The sequence below is a fragment of the Chrysochloris asiatica genome, unplaced genomic scaffold, assembly GCF_000296735.1.
Source record: "Chrysochloris asiatica unplaced genomic scaffold, ChrAsi1.0 scaffold00184, whole genome shotgun sequence".
Taxonomy (NCBI): domain Eukaryota; kingdom Metazoa; phylum Chordata; class Mammalia; order Afrosoricida; family Chrysochloridae; genus Chrysochloris; species Chrysochloris asiatica.
In genome coordinates this window covers 5,033,916-5,049,568 of record NW_006408702.1, presented here as the reverse complement: position 1 = coordinate 5,049,568, position 15,653 = coordinate 5,033,916, and the positions used below count along the sequence as shown (strand labels likewise).

The 15,653-nt window shown below is 39.0% G+C and overlaps 1 protein-coding gene across 1 annotated transcript in view; it reads left to right on the top strand.

Annotated features, from left to right (window-relative positions):
- Positions 1-15,653, top strand: part of TRPM1 (transient receptor potential cation channel, subfamily M, member 1) — a 148,236-nt gene that overhangs the window by 83,560 nt on the left and 49,023 nt on the right. The window contains exons 23-26 of the mRNA XM_006872161.1: positions 860-1,034; positions 3,362-3,382; positions 7,332-7,476; positions 9,239-9,441. Coding sequence (XP_006872223.1) covers positions 860-1,034; positions 3,362-3,382; positions 7,332-7,476; positions 9,239-9,441 — 544 coding nt within the window. The remainder of the gene's footprint in view (positions 1-859; positions 1,035-3,361; positions 3,383-7,331; positions 7,477-9,238; positions 9,442-15,653) is intronic.

Genomic DNA, 15,653 nt, shown 5'->3' with positions numbered 1-15,653 from the left:
TTAGGAAAAATTCTTTATAAGTTAAGAAGTAGCTTTGAACTAGTAAAGATGGTTTAGCTTCTCCCAGAAAAAAATCCTCATCTGCAGAGATGTCTAAAATTAGGACCTTCACCAGGCCAATACCCAGGACATTGTTCATTATAACCATTGTTCAGTATTTTCATAATGAATAAATAAGTGTCAGTATCTACCCTCGAATTATCATCTTTTTTAACTACTTTAGGTATCTCTTCTTATTACTTCATCTTCTTTCAAAGTTCTTTCCTTTTTCAGTTTGCAATTGTAGTATCTCTGGATGTGTTTTCTAGATAAGCAAAACCAGTGAAACTTATATATGTGTACATATAAAGAGAAGTTCATATCAAGGAAATGGCTCACAACTCTAGAGTCCTAGATGTCCAGCAGAAAAAAAGTGAGCTTTTCCTGCATGTTCATTATATTGGAATCAGGTCACACCTCCAAGGAAACATTGTTTTAATTGTCTGCCCATAGCCAATCATTATAAAGTTAACTATGCCTGCTCATAGCCAGTCATTATAGAGTGAACTATCAACTACCAAACCACTGGGAATCTTGGCTCAGTTAAGTTGACACAAAACATTAACTATCACATGTAGTTACTAGAAGTTTATGAGTAACCATAAAGGAAAAGCAAGAACTAGAACCAGCGCCATCATTGTAGATAGCAATATTCTAGAGTAAGCCTTTTCATTGCATGAAGTAGCCCATGAGTGGGGTGGAGAGAAGGAAGACACTCTGATCATCCTAGTTAAGCACTTGAGAGAGCAGTAGAATGAACCAGTATAATTTTGACCCATGAGTCAAGACAGTAAAAGGGACACATGTTTTCTCTTTTCAGATGATTGACATGCTTTATTTTGTGGTCATCATGTTGGTTGTGCTGATGAGTTTTGGAGTAGCCCGTCAAGCCATTCTGCATCCAGATGAGGAGCCTTCTTGGAGACTGGCCCGAAACATCTTCTACATGCCCTACTGGATGATCTATGGAGAGGTGTTTGCAGATCAGATAGACCGTAAGAATAAAATTCATAGTAAGATTCTTTTCCTTCCTTCTGAAGAGGCAGATGACCAATACCAAATTAGCCAACGAGTATGTATTAACTTGTAAATAAAGTATTTTTCAGCGTGCCACAAGACATCAAATTATTTTATGAAGAAATAATCTAGATTATAAGATGTAGATTTTGAAACATCAGTCATTTTTTTTCTACTCTAAAAGCCATTAGCTAGAATTCTAAGTCTCCGTTTCCTCATCTGGTAAGTATCCTGTTGAATCAGTATATTTCCAGTGCCAATATTCTAGTTTTCTCCATTCCAAATCTCACTGCATCCTAGGAAAGAGATAGCCCTGTTATTCCTACAGAATGAAATGGTTTGCCTGCAAGATAACTAGAACCTCTGGCATATAAGATAAGCACTGGACTGCTAACCGCAACATCCGTAGTTCAAACCCACCAGCTATTCCTTGGAAATGCTATACAGGGTGCTATGGATCAGAACTGACTCAACAACACAAGATAACTGAGCCCTCACATCCTCCTTCTCCTCAAGCTACGAAGCTCACTTCTTCACTACCGGAATGCTAATTTTATTATCAACAATAATCTGGATGGTAGAAGAGGAAATGAGCTGTAATTCTTTCACGGATTTCCTAAGAATGTAGACCCCAGTGCCCTCAGGATGAGTGAACTAGCAGGTTATGGTATGTTGTGTTGGAAGGAAGTTCAGTTCAGTATTCCTGTGCTGATTTCACTAGGGACAGGTAATGCACCACCAGTAAATGAGGCTCTTTAACCCTGTTTTCATGGCAGTGCCTACATTTTCATTCCCATCTTCATGCATTTTCATAAAGTTTATGTATAATAGTGTGTCTACTGCTGCATGTGTTCTGCTATTTGAGAACAGAAGATTTCATCAAGCATCCTGCTTTCATATAGAAATCAAGGTTGTCAGTAGATTGAGTCTCACTAGGTTAGACTGATAACTAGCTCACACAATATCTTCTTTCCAACTATTAAAATGCAATGTGAACACATTATTATTGCAAGTACCACAAAATCAACTATTAAATTTGTAATTTGGTAAACTCGAGCATAAAAATCTAATTTGATTTTTAAAGAATATATTCTCTGTTGTTATTGCTATGTGAATCAGGTTTCCAAGGAGCAGATGGTAGGTTTGAACCACTTACCTGTGGCTAGCATTCCAGTGCTTATCTTACAGCACCATACCATGAATACATGCTTCTTGTTAAGTGCCATAGAGTCAGTTCTGATTCATAGTGACCCTGTATAGTGTTTCTAAGAAGTGGCTGGTGACATTGAACTGCCGACCTTGTGGCTCAAAAAGATTGTGCAGTCCCATGCTTTATCCCACAGTGCCACACATAAATGCATGCGAACAGCCCCAACTCCAGCGTAAACTGTAATGTTTTAATTGGTTTTCTTATATTCTTAAATTCAGTAATAACAGAAGATAGAGAAATAGATAAACTTGAGGCAATACTGTATTTAGTAACACCATTAAATGTGGGTTTTCCAACTAGATCTGATTGGTGGTGGTTGGTGGTTATGTGCCACGGAGTCGGTTCTGACTCACAGTGACTCTGTACAGGGTTTCCAAGGCTGTAAGTCTTTACAGGAGCAGAAAGCCTCATCTTTCTCCTGTGAAACAGATGGTAATTTTGAACTGCTGATCTTGTGGTTCACAGCCCGATTCATAACCACTGATTATTACATAGAAATTTTGTATCTGTTTGTGCTTATGATGTGTTTGTGTTGGAATATAAGTAATGCTTATTTAATGAGTTAAATTGTATGTTAGAATGACCATCTATCTGTAGTATCATATCTTTTTCACAGTATTTTAAAAAACAGATTGTGCCATCGCCTATGTTGTTGTTGTTATGTGCCGTGGAGTCGGTTCCAACTCGTAGCGACCCTGTACAGGGTTTCTGAGGCTGTAAATCTTTATGGGAGCAGAAACCTCATCTTTCTCCTGCAGAACAGCTGGTAGTTTCAAACTGCTGACCTTGCGGTTTGCAGCTCTATTCATAACCACTACGCTCCCAGAGCCATCACCTATGGCATACAATAAAATAAATATTAATGAAAAAATGGGGTGTTTTTTTTTCTAAAATTAATGATGTGTACAATTCTCCCAAATAGATTAAGCATGAGTCTATAATTCCAAAGTCTGAGATCTTTGTATCCTTGATAACAGCACAGTTCTTGTGTTGTTAAATCATTTGTTTTACTTTTCTTTTAACTTTTTTTTTTCTTTCTTCCCCTCCTGTCACAACAACAACAACAACAATTCCTACTTTCCAATTGCCATGCAGTCTATGCCATGGAAATTAATCGTAAGTTGACAAGAAATTGATGAGTCTAGCCTATGAAACATGTTTATTAATTAGCATTTTCCGTCACTGATTACTAATTGTCTTATACCAGTTTTAATTCCTTCATTCTTTTCTGGTTCCAATAGTTTTTGAAAGTTTACATAAAAGTAAGCAGTGCATGAATTTATAAAGATTACTTCACTAACCACCATGGGAACTGATCCTATTTGACCACATTAATTAAGCCTACATGGTAAGAGTGACATTCCAAATGAGCAGAGAAAGGAATGATTTTTTTAAATGCCATCAGATGAGCTGATGAACTGATTTGACAAATGCAGGATAGTTTGAGCTCTACTTCAGACTACATAATAGAATTATTTCCAAAGTTAATGTACAAATAAAACCAAGAAATCAAGCTTGTGTTGAATAATTAGAAGACACAATAACGTTCTAAATGAACGACAGTAAAGGAAAAAGCCAGGAAGATACATTTATCATCATAAAAAGTAAGAACTTCTGAACATCAAAGACACAATGACATCATACACAAAAACGAATTCAAAATGAATCAAAGACCTAAATGTTAAACCTAAAACTATAAAGTCCCCAGAAGAAAGATAATATAGGGGTAAAACTCAGGATTCCTATTTATGGTATAAATTCACCAGCAAACAACTAAAATTACACAAACAGCAGATGATAAATTAGGTAACTCTTAAAAATTAAACACTTAGTTTCATCAACAGACTTTACCAAAAGAGTAAAAAGAGAATCTAAAGACAGCAGGTGGGGGGAGGACAGAGCACATTTTCCAACCGCTTATCTGACAAATCACTATACTATATAAAAAACCTTAACACCTCAACAAACAGACCAATCAAATAGATAGCAAAGGACAGAAAGAGTCATTTTACCAAAGAAGACATGGAGATGGCTAAGGAGCACATGAAGAAATGCTTCTGATGCTTGGCCTTTGTTGTTATTGTTATGTGTCATTGAACTGGTTCCAACTCATAGAGATCCTGGAAAAGATTTCTGAGGAGCAGCTGGTGGGTTTGAACTGCTGACCTTGTGATTTGCAGTCCTGTGTTTATCCAGAGCCACACCAGGAGCCCATTGTTGTTGAGTGCCGTCAAGTCTGTTCCGACCCACAGCCACCCTGTACAGGGCTTCCCAGGAGCTGCTGGTGAGCTTGAACCATCGAACTTGCAGTTCAAACTGACTTTGCAGTCCAGTGAATTAACCCCCAGCACTACAAGAGTCCATTAAATAGATGCAAATCAAAACTACAATGAGATACCATCTCACCCCTGCAAAAATGGCACTGATAAAAACAAACAAACAAACAAAAAAACAACAACAAATGCTGACAATGTTGTTGGGAGGTTAGAACTCTTATATACTGTAGGTGGGATTATAAAATGGTACAACCACTAACGAAAACTGTATGGAACTTCTTCCAAAGGCTAAAAATAGAAATACCATATGACCCAGCAATCACACTCTTAGGTATGCTGTTGTTGCTGTTAATTGCTGTGGAGTTGGTTCCGAGTCATAGCAACTCTGCATAGGGTTTCTGAGGCATTAAATCTTCTCGGGAGTAGACAGCCTCATCTTTCTCCCACAGAGCAGCTGGCTGGTAGAACCACGGCATTGTGGTCCACGGTCCAGTGCTTATCGTATGGAGCCACCACACTCCCACTTCTAGGTATGTTGTTGCTGGTGTTGAGTGTCGAGTTGGTTCCAACTCATAGGAACCCTGAACAGGGTTTCCCAGGAGCAGCTGGTGGGTTTGAACCTCCAACCTTGTGATTAGCAGTCCAGTGTTGATCCCACAGTACCACACCAGTGATGACACCAGTAGATGTATACACACCCATATTCATTATAGCATTAATCACAATGGCAGAATGATGGAAACAACTTAAGTGTCCATAAATAGATGCATGGATAAGCATAATGTGGTCCACAGTATAACACTCTGGTAGCGTAGCGGTTACATTGGGCTGCTAATCTCACGGTCAGCAGTCCAAAACTACCAGCTGTTCCATGGGAGAAAGATGAGGCTTTCTGCTCCTGTAAAGATTTATAGCCTCAGAAACCCAGTACAGGGTTGCTATGAGTCAGAACCGACTCCACGGCACTTAACAACAACAACATGCAGTGATAAAGGACAGTGACGAGACTAGAACACATAGCATGGAGGAGTCTGGAGAATAGTATATGTTGAGTGAAGTAAGTCAATCACAAAAGAACAAACACTATATTGAAGCCACTTTTGTAAAAAAGTTAGGAATAGGTTTACACACAGAAACAACATTCTTTGATGGTGACCAGGGTTGGGGGAAGAAGTGAAGGAGAGGGGTGAGAATCACTTACTATATCGTTGTTGTTGTTGTTGTTAAGTGTTGTCCAGTCGGTTCTGACTCATAGCAACCTTGTATAGGGTTTCCAAGGAACATCTGGTAATATATAATGTGCTAATTTAGGGAAGGGACAGGCAATTTGAAATACAGAGGAGTCAGCACAATGTGACCATGGTTAATGAAGTCACTGAAAGATACATAAGAACAAATACAGTTAAGGAGCTCTGGTTGCGTAGTGGTTACAAATCGGGCTGCTAATCTCAAGGTCAGCAGCTTGAAACTACCAGCATTTCTGTGGGAGAAACATGAGGCTTTATAGTCTGCAACAATAGTAAAAACAACCAAAAATTTGTGAGTGTATACACAGGTAGATACACATATTATACAGGTGTGGTGCTGTGTGTTAATGTGCCAGACTGCAAAGTTGTTTGAACTGCAAGGTCAGCAGTTCAAGCTCACCAGCTGCTCCTAGGAAACCCTATAAAGGGTCGCTATGGGTTGGAACCGACTCAACAGAACTTAACAACAACAACAACATACAACATATATGGCCGTGTATATATAGTATCCTAATGTGGCGCCAATGTAGGGTTGCTATGTGTTGGAAGCGACTTGGGGGCACTTACCAACAACAGCAATATACGGTATAGTTGTGGGCATTAGTGTATGTTGTGTGTGAATAGAGAGAGAGAAAGAGCCCTGGTGTGATGCTACAGGATAATGCACTGGACTACTAGGTTGGTTTTAACCACAAGGTCAGCAGTTCAAACCCACCAGCTACTCCTCAGAAACCCTATATGGGTTCGCTATGAGTCAGAACTGACTCAACAACACTTAGCAACAATGCATAAAGGTGATGTTCTACAGCCTAGTTTGATGAAGAACAGTGTCTGGAGCCTTCAAAACTTGCAAGCAGCCACCTACGATACAACTATTGGTCTCTTCCTGTCTGGAACAAAGAAGAATGAAGGGAACTAAAGTCTTAGAGGAAGTAATTCGTTTACAAGACTAATGGCTCACACAAACCCACATGAACTTCCTCTAGCCTGAGTCTAGAAGAATGAGAGGATGTCAGGCTACCACTCTGTCCACTCTGTCCATGGACACAACAAAAGGTCCTGGTTAGAATGGGAGAAAAATGTCCAACAAAACTCAAATTCATAAATAAAAAGACCAGACTTACTGGATGGATAGAGACTGGAGGGACCTCCAAGACTTTTACCCTAGGACACCCTTTTAACCTGGAACTGAACTACTTCCAGAGGTCACCTTTCAGTCAAATAATAGATTTGACCTATAAAATAAACAATCCCCAAAAGAAATGTGCTCCTTAGAACAATCAACTCTAAGATAATAAACGGACAACAGTTTTCCCAAACTAAAAACCTCCAACTACATCGTTGAGTGCAGTAATGCCTTTCTACGCTTCTTTTGTGTGAGTTGGTATTTCCACACAGATAATTATGGTTTGGGATATGGGAGGAAAATCCTATCAGAAAATAAATAGGCAGTTGAATCACAGATGTAGCAGTTACATATTCCTTTCATTACATTCGTATCTACAAAGCAACCACAGAAACACAAGCTTTGTTTCATTCCAGCGCCTTGTGGTAAAAACCTTTATGATGAGGATGGCAAGAAGCTCCCACCCTGTATCCCAGGTGCCTGGCTCACACCAGCCATCATGGCGTGCTACCTGCTAGTGGCCAACATCCTGCTGGTGAACCTGCTCATCGCTGTCTTCAAGTACGTGCAGGGGCTGACGACCATATGTCATTGTTATCGTTTGACAGTTTTACAGGTTAATCTCAAGTTGTCATTTATTTCCACAACATCTTGGCAGGGCTTTTTAAATGGACAGAATCTTTGCAAACTTTTTTGTTCAGCCACATATCAATCGGCTTTAATGTATTCATAAACCATGAGCTGGTACTTAAATAAATTTAAATTCCATCTTTGGCTAGTATTTTAATACTTCAGCATGCATTTTAATCTCCTGAAAGTATTTTCTTAGATGAAAGTCTCTGCGAGGTAGTTGTGCTTTTAATTTATTATCAGAGGCACGGCAACACAATATCAATTCATAAAGAAAGCAATATCAATTTCATTAGCTGTTATAATTATTGTGATATTATGTAAGGAGCTCTGGTAGCGTAGTGGTTACGAATCGGGCTGCGAACCTTAAGGTCAGCGGTTCGAAACTACCAGGTGCTCCGCGGGAGAAAGATGAGGCTTTCTACTCCCGTAAAGAATTACACCCTCGGAAACCCTATACAGGGTCGCTATGGGTCGGAACCGACTCGATGGCACATAACAACAACAACAATGTAAACAAAATTTTATGATTTATACGGTAGAGGGAGAAATGCCTAGGAAACAAATAGCTTAAGCTATTGAATCAAGTGTCTTGTGAAACTTGGTCATTTGTATGATGTGTAAATATGAACATTCTTAGTAAATGTTGAAAAAAAAATGTTTTTGTTTCTAAGATGAAAAACATAAAGAAACATCCTTGATAAAAATATAAACTCTTTGAGCTGGACAGTAGATTGAAGAGAGTTGGGTACGAACTCCTGGCTTGAGAGAAAGAGAACGCTAAAGCAGCACCGGCTAACTGGCTTTTTTAAAGTCTCACATTGTCAGTAGAAGGTGCTCTGGTGTCACAGTGCTTAAAGCGCTCAACAGTTCCAATCCAGTAGCCATTCCCCAGGAGAAAGGTGAGGCAATCCGTTCTGTGAAGATACCAGCCTTGGAATCCCTTCAGGACCGTTCTACTCTGTTTTACAGAGTCTCTGAGTTCGATTTGACTCAACAATGCTGAATTTGGTTTTGGGTTAGTATCCGTAGATAACAAAGTTTGTTCAGAGTTTCCAACTTCTAACAATCTTGTACTTACTCCCTCCTGTTAGAAACTCTAATAAGGCAAAGCTAATCTCCATCCAAAGCTCAAAATAATACAACTTTGATCAAATCAGTTTAAAAAGTACTCAATTCAGTGACCAAAAGTTAAATAAATAAAAATAAAAAGCAGTCAACTGGGTATTTGATTGACTTGCAAGTTTAAATACACAAAAAAAGCTTAGAAGAAGAGACCTTTCATATATTGCCTATATAACTCATGAGTATATGAGGGTTTCTGCTCCCGTAAAGATTTGCAGCCTCGGAAGCCCTCTACAGGGTCGCTATGAGTCGGAAATGACTCCATGGCACATGACAATGGCAACATATGAAATAAAATGTCCTGTGCACATGAATCAGTACACTGTGGTGTAGTTTTTCAAGAAAGCAGTCTATAGAAATTTCAAATACACTTAATTCTTAATTTACATCCTTGAGCGTAGATAATCCACATCGAGAGATAAACAAAGAGAATGGGTAATCCAGAAGTCAACCCTAACTTCCGCTGAAAGGCATCGTTATATTTTTATTTCAGTGAGAATCACTGATTTTCTGGAAAATCACAGTTCAAAGTAATAGACATAACTGTAAAAATGTCTTCTTTTTAAAGCAATACATTCTTTGAAGTAAAGTCAATATCCAATCAAGTGTGGAAATTCCAGAGGTATCAGCTGATTATGACGTTTCATGGCCGGCCAGTTTTACCACCACCAATGATCCTTTTGAGCCACGTCTACATAATCTATAAGCGTCTTAGTGGTCACTGCAGGAAGAAAAAACAAGGCGACCAAGATGAACAGGATCATGGATTAAGTATGTGTAAAATCCTTTGATTTATATGTTGGGCCAATGTCAAGAAAATCTCAGTAAATTACTTAAATGTATATGAAAACAAAGCACTCTAGCCCAAGTGCTATTCTTTTCAGAATGCTTTTCAATTTTCTGTCACCCTTATCCTGTTTTTGTTAGTTATTAGTAATCAAAATTCCTGAAGGTCCCTAAGTATAGAAAATAAGTTTTACTTGACTGCTAAATTCTGGTGTGGAGCTGTAGGATCAGCACTAGACCATGAACCACAAGGTCAGCAGTTCAAACCCCCCAGATGCTCCTTGGAAAGCCTATACAGGTTCACTATGAGTCGGAACTGACTCTACAGCACTTAACAAGCTAACCTAAAGTTTGATGATTTAAACCAAGGGTGCCAAGGAAGAAAAGTATAGTGATCTGCTTCCATTAAGATTGGTGTTGTTGCCAGTTGCTATCAAGCTAATTCTGGGTCATGGCTATTCATATGTTACAGAGTTGTTGTTGTCATTAGGTGCCATCGAGTTGGTACCAACCCATAGCGACCTTATGCACAGCAGAACGAAACACTGCCCAATCCTAGGCCAACCTCACTGCTGCTGCCACACTTGAGTCTATCAATGCTACCACTTGGCCATTCCATCTTGTTGGGGGTCTTCTTTTTCTCTGACCCTCCACGTTACCAAACATGATATCCTCCTCCCTCCTGACAATATGTCGAAAGTATGAGAGACGAAGTTTGGCCATCCTGACCTCTAAGGAGCACTCTGGCTGCACTTCTTCCAAAATGGATCTCTTGGTTCTTTTGGCAGTCCATGGCACTTTCAATATTCTCCTCCAACACCATAACTCAAAGACATCAATTCTTCTACGGTCTTCCTTATTCACTGTTACAGAGTAGAACTGCTTTAAGTGTTTTGTTTTGTTTTGTTTTTGCTGGAATCAACAGAAGATTGCTAGGTCTTTTCTTCTGAAATACTGCTAGTTGGGTTCAAACCACCAACATTATGTTAGCAGTTGAGCACAAACCATTTGGGCCACCTAGGACATTTCTATTAAGATTACACAAGGGACAGGAATCCAAAATGGCAGGCTGGGTAGAAACACTATCCAGACCCTCTACAACAAAGACTTAAGAAACCAAATGAAGCAGATTCGGATGGCAATCCTGGAACCTATAACTTCAGACAGAAGGATGAAGTAAATTAAATACTGATGAGACAAAGAAACTGAACAAAAACAGAAAATAGGGAGTCCTGAGGAGTGTTAAACTGCCAGGCAGCTCAGTGAGGCCATTTGGAATGATTACAAGCAGTGTTTCTATCAGAGCAGAAACAAGATAACTGAGCCCTCTTTCCCAGGACTGCACCAGTATCCGCACTGGTGGTAAGCTATCAGAGAAGTGTGACCTCCCTACTGTGTACAACCTGCCAGTATTCAGAGGCACAAACACCTGACCAGAAGTCAGTCAAACCCCTACCCCCACACTGCCAGGACTGTGCTCCTTTTTTCATTTCCCTTTTCCTTCTTACTGTTATCTTCTTTTGTACCCGCACACAATTTTGCTTTTTCCCCTTCCTTTTCCCTCACTCTTTGTTTTGGTTGTTGGGTTTTGTTGCTGTTTTGGGGTGGGTTTTTTGATGCTGAGGAGCAGACACCCTGCCCCCACCTCCTCTTTAACTAGTAGTACCTCTTTAATCCCCTCCCCAATCAACAGTGCACAAGCTCTTGCCATCGCTGTGTTCCCAACACAGACAAATGTGATGACTGCCGCTTTCACCATTACTGGGCTGCATTTGCTCTCTCTCTCTGTCTTCCTTCTTCCTCGTTTTATTTTTTCCCCCTTTTTCCTAGTTCTTTCTTCTTCCCTCTAATTTTTCTTCCTCTTCATTTTTTTTCTGTTTTGGATCCCACACATTAGGTAGCCATCCACCCTGCCGCCATGTTTAGCAGGCACCGAGGATGGCAGTGCACACTCCCATGGCGTAAGCTCCAAGCTTCCACTCCAGCCATGTTTGCCTTCTGATGCGTATTGCCAACACTGTGACACTTTCATTTATTTATTCTCTCTTTGTCTTTTTTCTCCTTGTTTCTTTATTCTGAAATTCTTCCCTTGTTCCCCCTTGTTGTTTTCTTTTCTTTTTTTCTTCATCTTTGCCCCCAACCCTACCTTTCTGTTCGATATCACAAATCAGATGCCCCATTCCCTGCCAACTCCAGATTTGGTAGTGCCCACCTTGACACTCTATGTTTGGTGATGCATGCTTCCACAGTGCAAGTGCCATACTCCCATCAAAGCTGTGCTTGGCAGCTGACACTTATACCAAAACAGTGCCACTTCGGGGCTTTTGTTTCGTTTCCTTAATTTTGTTCTCAGTTTTCTTTTTTCCATTATTCTTAGATCTTCCTGCTCCCTCCCCCTTTGGTTATTCTTTCCTCTTCCTCCTGCCCCTGCCATTTTTTCCCTATTTCTTCCTAGCAGTTGGGAGCCAACAACTCTACCCAGCCATGCCCACCAGACCTATAGTCCCACTCACTAGATAAATGCCACCACCTGCTCTAGCACTACTCAATCAATGACAGACAGTAGCCAACAGCCACTCAGCCTGCCCTCAGCTGTTCTGCATGACCTGAGAGGCTAGACACACTCACACCTGCTACCAGAGTCACTCAGAGACAGATGATACGCATCCCAGTGCTGCAAAATTAGTACACAGTAGCAACCTGCCCATTGTCTGGATATGTTAAAAAAAAAAAAAAAAAACAAATATCAGGATGAATGAAACCAACATACACTCCACAAATCAATATAATAGCACCCATACTGTCTCAGATAACTTCAAATCACACACACACACAGAGGACAAGATGACTCAAACAAGCGGCTAAAATACTGAGCCAAGTAATCTTATACTAGGAGAAATGCTATTAGAACTGCCTAATAAGGAATTCAAATAAACTATTAAGTATATTAAGTAACTCCAACAGATTAAGAGAAAGTTTGAAGAAACAACGGATACTAGAAGAATTTAATAATTTTAAAAAGCTGTAAGAACAAATTGACAAAATAAATGGAAACTTAGAAATTGTCCGTAAACAGCAAATAGAACTCCAGAAGACTAATATACTGAAATAGATAACACACTGAAAGAAAAAGGAGGAGAATTAAATGAGTAGAAGACAGAGTTAGACTAAAGTCAAATCTAAAACCAATTATTTAGAGAATCAATCAGAAAAAAAAAGAAAAAAGAACAAAAAATAAAGGAAGAGACACCATTAGGAAGAATAATGTGTGGTCAGAATTTCAGAAAATGAAGAGACAAAAAAACACAGAGAAAACTGTCTAAGATCTATTGAAGAAAACTTTCCTAATACCACAAAAGACAAAAGCTATGCATTCAGGAAGCTCAACAAACTTCAGATAGGATAGATTCCCACACTCCAAAAAATTACCAAGACTGGTGTGGTGCTGTGGATTAATGCACAGACTGCAAAGCAGTTTGAACTGCAAGATCAGTGGTTCAAGCTCACCAACTGCTCCTCGGAAACCCTGTATAGGGTTGCTATGGGTCAGAATCAACTCTACAGCACTTAACAACAGCAAAAAATCATAATCAAACCAAAGACAAAGAAAGAAACCTAGATGCAGCTTAAGAAAAACAAAAGTTACCTACAAAGACTAAGCTCTAATTTTGTGGCAGAGACTATGCAATCAGTTATAAATCCCTTAAGTAGAAATATAAAACTCTGGATTAAAAAAATTGCCTACCAACAGTTATATTTCCAGAAGAAAAAAAAAAAATGACTCTCACATGTGATGATGAAGCAAGCATAACACTGATACCAAAACCAGGCAAAGACCACTAAAAAAAAAAAGTATGTATCAATATCTCTCATGAACATAGACACAAAATTTCTCAACAAGATCCTAGCCAATAGAAACCAACAACATATCCAAAAAACAGCACATCCTGACTAAGTGGAGCTCATATCACATATGAAAGGATGATTCAACATAAAAATCATCAACATTATCCACCACATGAATAAAACAAAGAATCACATAATCATATCAATCAGTGCAAAAGGGAGTTTGACAAAATCCAACACCCATTCTTGATAAAACTGTTCAACAAAATATATATAGAAGGGAAATGTCTCAACATACTTAGGGGAACATATCCTAAACCAATGGTTGATGTTTTTCTCAATGGAAAGAAACAGAAAACATTCTCCTTGTTAATGGGAACCAGACAAAAATCCTCTTAATCACAATTCCTATTCAGTATTGTTTGTAAGTTTTAGTCAGAGCAATAAGACATGAAAGGGAAATATAAGGCATTCAAATTGGCAAACTAGAAGAAAAAATATCTCTACTTGTAAAGACTCTACAAGAAAACTACTGGAATTTATAGACAGATTTGGAAAAGTGACAGTATAAAATATCAACATAAAAAAATCACTTGGGTTACTCTATACTATAAGGAGAACTTTGAAAAGAAAAGCAAGAAAAAAATACCATTTACAATAACCATGCAAAAGATGAATTACTTAGGAATAAATCTAACCAGAGAAACAAAAGATTTATACTAAGAAAATTACAAAATAGTGCTACAAGAAACCAAAAGAGACCTACAGAAATGGAAGGCTATACCATGCTCATGGATAAGAAGATTTAACATTGGGCAAATGTCAACACTACCCAATGCAATAAACCAAGAGGAAGCTGTTAGAACAGAACAAAGGGACACTGCATGATTCTAAATCAGGAAAGGTGTGCATCAGGGTTGTATTCTTTCACTATACTTAATCTGTATGCTGAGCAAATAATTTAAGAAGTTGGATTATATGAACAAGAATGTGGTATCAAGAACAGAGGAGGACTCATTAACAACTTGCAATATACAGATGGTACAACCTTGCTTGCTGAAAGCAAAGAGGACTTCAAATACTTACTGATGAAGATCAAAGACCACATCCTTCAGAATGAGTTGCACTTCAATATAAAGAAAACCAAACTCCTCACTACTGGAGCAATAAATAACATCATGATAAATGAAGAAAAGATTTAAGTTGTCAAAGACTTCTTTTTTCTTGGACTATCACTCATGGAAACAGCAGTCAAGAAATCAAATGACATGTTGCACTAGGAAAATCTGCTGCACAAGACCTCTTTAAAGTGTTCAAGAGTAAAGATGTCAGTTTTCAAAAGCAAAGATATCAGTTTGAGGAGTACTACCATGCGCCTCACTCAAGTCATGGTGTTTTCAATAGCCTCAGATGTATGTGGAAGTTGAACAATAGTAAGTAAGACCGTAGAATGATTGATATATTTGAGTTATGGTCTTGGAGAAGAATATTAAAAGAACCATGGACTGCCAGAAGAACACACAAATCTGAATTGGAAGAATTGCAGCCAGAATTCTCCTTAGAAGCCAGGATGACAAAGACTTCGTCTCTCATACTTCATATTATCAAGAGGAACCAGTCCTTGGAGAAGGATATCATGCTTTATAAAGTGGAGGGTTGGCGGAAAAGAGGAAGACCAATAAGATGGACTGGTATGGTGGAGGCATAATATACCAATGATTATGAGGTTCACGCAGGACCGGGCAGTGTTTTGTTCTGTTGTGCATAAGGTCGCTATGAGTCAGAACTTACTGACAGCACCTAATAACAACAACCCAATGCAGTCTCCAGATATAATGTACTCCCAATCCAAATCTAAACAACATTCTTTAACGATAAAGAAAACCCAGTCTCCAACTTTATATGGAAATGAATGAGGTCCTGAAAAACTAAAGTGTTATCGAAGAACAAGAACGTAGGAGGCCTCACACTCCCTGCTCTCAAAACCGACTGCACAGCCATGCTAGTCAAAACAGTCTGGTACTAGTAAAATGGCAGACACACTGACCAATGGAACAGTATTGAGAATCCAGAAGTCAATCCATCCACTTATGAACAGTTGATCTTTGACAAAGAATCAAAACCCATTAAATGGGGAAGAGATCATCTCTTTAACAAATGGTGCTAGAAAACTTGGATATCAATTTGGAGAAAAACATATATATGGGAATCCTGGTGTGGCACTGTGGATTAATGCGCTGGACTACAAAGTCGGTTTGAACTGCAAGGTTGGTGGTTCTAGCTCACCAGCTGCTCCTCAGAGTCATTATGGGATGGAGCTGACTCGATGGCACTTAACAAACAACTATATA